The sequence below is a fragment of the Saimiri boliviensis genome, chromosome 12 (genome assembly GCF_048565385.1).
Source record: "Saimiri boliviensis isolate mSaiBol1 chromosome 12, mSaiBol1.pri, whole genome shotgun sequence".
Taxonomy (NCBI): domain Eukaryota; kingdom Metazoa; phylum Chordata; class Mammalia; order Primates; family Cebidae; genus Saimiri; species Saimiri boliviensis.
Window position 1 is genome coordinate 81,852,312 of NC_133460.1, and position 8,365 is coordinate 81,860,676.

Here is an 8,365-nt window from a genome sequence, read left to right on the forward strand (position 1 = left end):
CAAGAGCAGAACTCCGTCTCAAAAAAAAAAAAAAAAAAAAAAAAAAAAAAAAAAAAATACAAAAAAATTTAGCTGGGCATGGTGGTGCATGCCTGTAATCCCAGCTACTCAGGAGGCTGAGGCAGGAGAATTGCCTGAACCCAGGAGGCGGAGGTTGCGGTGAGCCGAGATCGCGCCATTGCACTCCAGCCTGGGTAACAAGAGCGAAACTCCGTCTCAAAAAAAAAAAAAAAGAAAAGAAAAGAAAACACTCACCAAGTATTTAAAGGGAAAAAGTTACAATGTCTCCAAGCTATTCTTAAATGCTTCAGAAAAAAATTACCTTTATGTGTGATTATGATAAAGCAAATCGAATTGTGATGTTTGCACAAATCCTTAAGTTGGTTTTTAAAATCGCTGAATTGTTTTTTAAAATTTAATAAAAAGTGTTATACACTGCCCTCTGGGTGGTATATACGCTCCCCTCTCTGGGGGGCCCCGTTTCCCTGCCCCAAGGCCTAGTGCTCACCCATTACTTTAATCCCCTCTGCCAGAACTCACTAACACAAATCTTCCCCCGTCAGGAGGCTCTGCTTCTCGCTCTCCTTCCCGAACACATGGCACACCTTCTGAATGCTCCCAAACTCCCTTGCTCTCGCTTCACCTCACTGCTTACCGAAGTCTCGCCCATCCTTCAAGACCCGGTTCAAACCCTACCTCCCCAACACAGCAACAGTCCAATCCCTCCTTCCCATCTCACTCCCATCTAGAGACTCTCATCAGCCTCATCTACACACTGATGGAGCACTGACTATGTGTCAGGCATTACTCTTTTCTAATGATTCATCATTATTCTTGCTGCTTTCAACCAGCTGTCCCTAGTATTAACCTCTTTCACAACCACGGACAATTATCAAAACTAAGGAATTATCTGGGCCTGGTGGTACATGCCTGCAGTTCTAGTTACTTGGGAGGCTCAGTGGGAGGATCACTTGAGCCATGGAATTTTGAGACCAGTCTGGGGAACATAGTGAGACCCCATTTCAAAAAAATCATCTTGGCCAGGCACGGTGCCTCATGCCTGTAATTCCAGCACTTTGGGAGGCCGAGGCGGGTAGATCGCCTGAGGTCAGGAGTTCGAGACCAGCCTGGCCAAGATTGTGAAAACCCCTCTCTGCTAAAAATACAAAAAATTAGCCGGTTGTGGTAGCAGTCACCTGCAATCCCTCCTCCCTGGGGGGCCCAGGTTGCAGTGAGCTGAGATCGTACCATTGTGCTTCAGCCTGGGCAACAAGAGCAAAACTCTGACTCAAAAAAAAAAAAAAAAAAAACTCATCTCATCTGAACTTTGCAGCCCCACGAAGTAAATGCTGCCACTGGTGCCATTTTACAGATAAGGAAACTGAGTCACTAGTGAGTAGTCTAAGATCTCTCAGGTGGTAGGTGATGAAGCCAGGGTTCAAACTGGGCCATTCTCATATGGAAGCCTGAGCTGGTAGCCACTGACTGTGTTCCTCATCCCTACAGACATCCTTACATATTCGTTCTTTCTCCCCCACCAGGCTGCAAGCTCTCAGACCTCTCTCAATGACACTAGGCCCCCTGCAGGTGCCCAACAGCTGTCTGTCCGCCACAGGCTGGTTTCCAGAAAGGAGAGGAGGGGGTCATGAGCTCCGTCAAAAAGAGGAGCCAATTCTCCACCCCGCTGAGCACAGCCCAACTTCCTGGCTACTGCCCAAGGCCCGGCCGTCATCTGCTCTGGGTAATAAGTATTTGTATGGCGATAATTACAGCATTCGGGAAGAAAATCCCATTAAGCAAGAGCCCCGCCGAGCTGCTAATGCCGGCACAGAACTGGAGGCAGCAACTCGGCCAAGGACCCGTCTGCTCCCAATAATGCAGGAGCCGCCCAGCCCCAAAAGAGCACGGCCGCCCCTGCTGGCAGCCTCGGGTAGCCGGGGCCACGGCCAGCCAACCCCGCCCCCGAAGGGGCACCTTGGAAGGTCAGCCCCTCCCCTTGTGCGCCAGGGTCCCCAGCGGCTGCCTGATGGGGAAGAGGAGGGGCACCCTGGGATCCAGCCTTGAGTGACACCCAAATTTCCTTCACATCCCTGCAATTCCCTGTCACCTTAATAACAATAATACTACCATTTATTGGGCACTCGCTGTCTGCCGGGCCCTGTGCAATGCGCTTCTGCGAGCATTACTGCATTTAATCCTCATGACCACCCTTTGAAGCAGGCCCTATCATCATCCCCACTTTATGAGAAAAGAAATGGGGGTTCTGAGAAGTCGCCCTTTCCTCCAGAGCACTTTTCCCAGCTTGCAGTTACGTGCTCATTCTTGTATTATGTCATTCATCTCTATCTCCCCAGCTGGACTAAAACTCGGGTTTCTGTTTCTGTCCAGCACTATTCACCCGGCACAATGCAAACGTTCAATAGATAGCTATCTGTTGAATGAGGAAATTAAACCCCATCCCTTGCCCAAGGCCCTCCCCAGCTGCTGAGTGGCGGAGTCAGGTTAAAAACCTAGGTAGTCTGGCTTCACAACCATGCCATCACGATCACCCACCCTGCATGGTCCCCACTCTGTCTCCAGATCCCAAGGCAAAGGGGCAGAGATGCCCAGGGAAGGTAAATGAGCGCTCTCGACAGACAGACTGCAGGAGTCCCCGGCAGCACGCCCCCACGCTCAGATCCTTACCTCCCGAGCTCTCTTCTGCCCCACCCGAAACCTCCAGCCTGGAGCTTGAGCTTCCCAAATAATAACAATAATCATTTAATGATTGAATCACAAAGCATTTCACAACCATAGCATGAGTGAATCTTGCAAAGGCCCTTTGAGATATAGGTGTTATCATCCCCAGAGGCTGAGGCAAGGGTAAACACCAGCCATGCACCAAGCGAGGAGCGCTGCCTCATGTGCTCCTAACAACCTGCAGAACTGTCGCCATCCCCTTTTACAGATGGGGAAACTGAGTCTCGGAGCAAGGAGAGGCACAGCACGAGGGTCCTAACACCAGTCATCCAGAGCACAGCCACATGCCAGGGCGCCGGCCACCACATCAAAGCCTAAGCAAGCTGGAGACTCTTGCCCTGCCAGGAAATACCTCCCCTGCACAGCGCAGGTCTCTGCTGCAGGAGACCATGGTGGCCTCCTCAGATCCCACCAGGCCCGATAGCAAATGTGGCTGCAGTGGCTCCTGACCTCATTTACCGAGATCAGCATCCAATTACTATTTGGCATTCCAAACAGGCTCCCCAGAGCATCAGCCTCAGCTGCCCCGGGCAGCCTTCCTTACGTGTGACCACCCAGCCCTGTTCCACGGGACCTCCAGCTCAGGGAGTTGAGCCCAGAGCGCACCTCCCAGGCCTCTGCAGCAGACGTGGAGATAGAACAGGTTGGAAGGACTGGCAAGGAGGGAAGAGCACATAAGGAGGACAGCAAGGCTGGGCACGATGGCCCATGCCTGTAATCCCAGCACTTCGGGAGGCTGAGGTGGGAGGATTGCTTGAGCCCAGAAGTTTGAGACCAGCCTGGCAACCTAGCAAGATCCCTATCTCTAAGAAAAAGCAAAAAAAAAGAGGATTACAAGAGAGCAGGACCCATGACCTGACAAGCAGGAGAATGTGCTGGGCCTGGAGGCAAAGGGCAAACAGTAGCCCTTCCCGGAGGCCCTGCTTGCCTCCCTCCACGCTCAGGCGACCTCCCTTCTCTGGGCAATCTGCCACAGGCACAAGCCTCACACCTGGGTGATGTCTACCTATACTGCACTCACCTGTCACACACTCCTGGACACTCTAGTTATAAGATTTTTTTAATTAAAAATCAAGTCCAACCGAAAGTCAAGGTCATTGTGGAAGGAAAAAAAATAACTTACTGGTGACCATAGCTGGGTCCCTCTGCGCCTGGGCAGTACAAAGAGTCGAAGCTTCCCGGCCTCCCCCGCTGCCTCTCCCATCCCTGGCTCTGTATTTTAATTGTTTATTACAGTGAATTATTTAGCATCCCTTCCCTGCCCAGCCCACAGCCCCTCTGGCTGAACTAATTTCCTCAGCAGTTCTGGGACCTACTCAATCTCTTCCCAGAAGTCCCTGCAGCAATGACAATTTCTTTCCATTTTGGGGGGACAGGCCTGGACCCAGAGTTATAGAATATATGATCATAAAGTTACCGAGCTTCACAGGCTGCCACAGGAACTGCCCGAAGTACAAAAGGTGAATGCACAGCTGCAGTCCATAAAAATTTCACAGCCTCAGAAGAAGCCGCTGTTCCAGGCTCTGATACTGCACGACACTCATATTGATTAGAGAGAGCATTTGCCACAGTTATTTTGAGTCTGCCTGGGCTCTCACCAAGGCCTCTTTCAAGATGTTCTTTTCCTCTTCGAGCAGCTCCTTCACGGGCTGCCTGGAGAACAGGCCAGCTCCCTGCGCTTTCCCAGTGCAGGAAGCTTTAACCACATGGCAGAGATCCTGCTCCACTTCCACAGGATAACTCACCCCTGGAATTTTCTAGAGGAAAAGTCCACATGTGGAAAGGCTTCCTGACCCTTCCTAACCTCTTTTCCAGCCTCAAGTCCTATCCCACCCACTGGCCACTGGCCACAGCATGTTTCAGCCCCACGGACAAGCTGGCCCATCTGCCTATATCGGGCCAGGCACGCTCACGCCTGCAGGCTTCTTCCCTATACTCACTCACACCTGCAGGCTTCTTCCCTATACTCACTCACGCCTGCAGGCTTCTTCCCTATACTCATTCACACCTGCAGGCTTCTGCCCTATACTCACACCTGCAGGCTTTTGGCTCATGCTCACGTCTATAATCCCAGCACTCTGGGAGGCTGAGGTGGGAGAATTGCTTGAACCCAGAAGTTAAAGACCAGCCTGGGCAACATAGCCAGATCCTCATCTCTACAAAACAGGGGGAAAAAAAGGCCCACAGAGAGCATGCCTCATGACCTGACAAGCAGCAGAATGTGCTGGGCCTGGAGCCCAGCTGTTCCCTCTGCCTAGATTGCCTCCCTTCTCTGCTTGGCAAAAACCAATCAAACCTCGATAAAGTGGCCCATCCTCTAAGAAATGCCTTCACCTGGAAAAGGGCTTCGCATCCCTGTGTTCCCACAGCCCGTTCCCCGAGGCTGCCTGGCCCTCCCTCTCCTGAGAGCTCAGTTAGAGGTCCTCTGCCCAGTCCTCTAGACCATGTGCCCCTTGAGGACAGGGGTGGGCTCACTCCCTCAGCACCCAGGGCAGTTCCTGGCTTCAGAAACATTTGCTGAATTAAAATAATGAGATGCCCCTCCTTATCCCTTCATAATAATGGCTCTCATTTAGCAAACATCAGAAGGTACCAAGCACTTCCCATACATGCTCTTCCATCCTCACAAGAACCAGAGACCTTATTTAGCCTCAGCCCCATTTTCCTGATGGAAAGCAACCAAGGTTCAGAGAAGTTACGAAACTTGCCCAAAGTCACACAGCTAATAGGTTACAGAGCTGGGAAACCCAGGTAGTATAACTTCCGGAACACCAATTCTTTCCTCTGTACTAGGAAATTTCACTTTCATCTCACTCTGATCACAGAAGAGCTAAAGAGTTCATGAAGTCTTAAACACTAAAGGTGGTAAGAGAGTAAGGATGAAGGAGGTGATTTTAAGATTCAAAATTCAAAAGCAAAGAAGAGGGGCTAATATATGTGTCTTAAATCTAGACTACAGCCAGTGTAGCAGCTGCAGGAGAAACTCCAGTGGACAGGTGGGAAGCAGGTATGGAGGGGACAGGCATGAAGGGTGACCAGGCCACCTCAGGGGTCCTCTGGACAGGTTCCTGACCCTCAGTTCCTCTCTGATTCCACATAGGATAATGGGCTGCCCATAGAAACTCAGTGTGATACCACCTCTCCCCAGTCCTAAAACACACAGGCATTCACACACCATACACACACACACACACACACACACACACACACACACACACACACTTCCCATCTAGATTGTATCTAGATTGCAAATTCTCTGAAACCTCTACAGGAATTTTTCAGATGCAGCCAAGAAGAGTCTGGGGCAAATGTGTGCTAATTGCTGGCCTTGGTACAGAGTCTGATTCAGGAGACAGTTCTCCTCAGGGTCAATTTTCTGTCTCTGAACAGCTGGAAGCCATGAAAATGTGCACGAAAGTTATCAAAATATGCACGCCTTTCCTGAGAGCCACAGCAGTCACTGACGAGTGTGGGAAGGAGTAGGTAGGTTTCAAAGGCGCCAGCAGCCTTCTCCAAAGCCCTGTTCAAAAATCTTCTGGTCCAGTCACCTCTGTGAGCAGTACAAAGGCCCTGCATGTGACCAAAATCTGCATATACACAGCCCATTACAGGGACTCTCATCGCCTCACGCTATTAAGGTGGCCCCTTAATACTAGGAACTCACACATTCTGCAGGGGAATCACAGAAAACTAAGTATAAAGGTCTGTAAACACACACACACACACACACACACACACACACACACACACACACACTCGACCAGCTCAGTGAGTCTAGAAAAGGGTCAAGTTTCCTCAAGAATTCAAAAATGAGAGAGAACAGGGAAAGAGAAATGCTGTGGTTTTTGTTTGTTTGTTTTTTGTTGTTATTGTTGTTGTTGTTTTTTTTTTGACTTGCCATGGTCAATGTCTTTAACCTTGGACCCCCTTCTCCAAGCTTCTGTCCTCTTGACATTATGCACTGGGTTCTCCATGCAAGACACACCTGCCCCTCTCCGGGTGCTGAATGTTACACACCCCAAGCCCATACCCAAAGCCCTCAGGTCCCATTGTCTGCCTGGGTTGGGGATGGCTGGGTGTGGAGGAGGCGTTGAAGTGGGGACCAATGCGTGGCACCTGCGGGGAAGAATTCTCCAGGCTCTGGGGGAAACAATGGAGAAGAAGGGGCAGACCAGAAACTTCGCCTGCATCCCACCCTGCTGCCCATCCTCAGGAGCAAGCTCTCGAGCGGGAATCCGAGCAGCTGGCTCTGAATGCAGCCGTAGCCCCATGTACCCAAAAGGAGACACTGTGCCCGGTGAGTGTGGGAAGCGTCCCTCCTGGGTGCCAGCAAGGCTTTCTGGCAGCAGTTCGCAGGCACCCTGGAGGAATACAGTGCTGGCGCAGTGGGGAGGGCCTGCGGGTGCGAAGTACAGGGTGCAGGTGTGAGAACGGGAGCTGACAAACCCGCCGAGGGCCCTTTCAATCCCAGGGAAAGGGAAACCACGGCGCTCCAGGCTCCTGGCTCGGAAAAGACCGTGGCAGGCAATAACCCGCCTGTGGGCTGCGGAACCCGGGCAGGCTCCAATGGTCCTGCCCCCACCCGCAAGCCCGGAATTGTGTCTGGGTGGAAGGGCAACCTTGGGGCTCCCTGCGAGCCAGGGGCGGGGGCCATACTCACAGGCGCTCGGTGTTCCGCGGGATGTTCTTGGGGATGGCCTGCAGCCCCGTGCCGTGGCAGTCCACCGTGGTGCCAGTGCAGGTGCAGAGGGCGGGGCACGCCGAGGCACCCAGGCGCCAAGCGGCTGCCCACAGCAGCATCCAGAGCTCCGGCCGGACCCGCCCCGCCGAGGACCCCCACCCGGGCGTCAGCGCCATGGTGCCCTCGCCGCGTCCCGCTCGTGAGCCAGACGGCGGCAGCCGCTAACCATCCCCGTCCGGGGCCGCCTCCAGGTGCCGTCCCGGGGCAGAGCCACCCAAGAGCCCGCGGGCTGGGAGGCACCTTGCTCCTCCAAGCGACGGCGCCTGTGCGCTGACTGAGGGAGGGCGCCTTGGGCGGAGGGCGCTCAGCTCCTCTGCTGTTTCGCCTCCTGCGTCTCCCTCTCCCTCCCTCCAGCTCCCAAATGACTGCTGCGAGGAGGAAAATGGGCAGGCCCCGCGCGCGCACGCACCCCGCGCACACACCACACACACACGATCACACACACACCCGCGCGCTCGCTCCCACCCGGCAGTCATCCATCAATCGAAAAGCACACATCCAGGGCCAGGCTCCTCCCCGCCCTCCCCCAACAGCTCCTCTCTCTCGACGACCACTCGGCGGCTGCGAGCCGCCTGCAGTTTCAAAGGTGGAACCTCCGAGACGCCGCCAGCGGGCAGGGGCTGCGGGGGAGGGGGGAGGAGGGAAGTGGGCTATGGCTCGACCTGCCAAGTCCCGACTCTAAACACACACACACACACACACACACACACACACACACGGCGAGGACGCGCACATTTAGGTGCACGCACCCTGGCACCCCTGGCCCCAGCTGCTAGCTCAGGGTGGGAGGGGGATCTTATTTTGCTGCTTGGACGCCTTCCCCTGGGGCCCAGACCCGTTTCCCCCGTTCCCCCGACGGCAGAAGCGGCCTTTGGCCCCACCCGA

General features: G+C 53.6%; 1 protein-coding gene across 1 annotated transcript in view; it reads right to left on the reverse strand.

Moving 5' to 3' along the window:
- The window catches only part of SLIT1 (slit guidance ligand 1), a 191,464-nt gene extending 183,426 nt beyond the window's left edge, over positions 1-8,038 (reverse strand). Inside the window, exon 1 of the mRNA XM_003922342.4 lies at positions 7,400-8,038. Within this exon, the coding sequence (XP_003922391.1) occupies positions 7,400-7,596 (197 nt within the window). The 5' untranslated portion in view covers positions 7,597-8,038. The remainder of the gene's footprint in view (positions 1-7,399) is intronic.
- Positions 8,039-8,365: the final 327 nt, after the last annotated feature.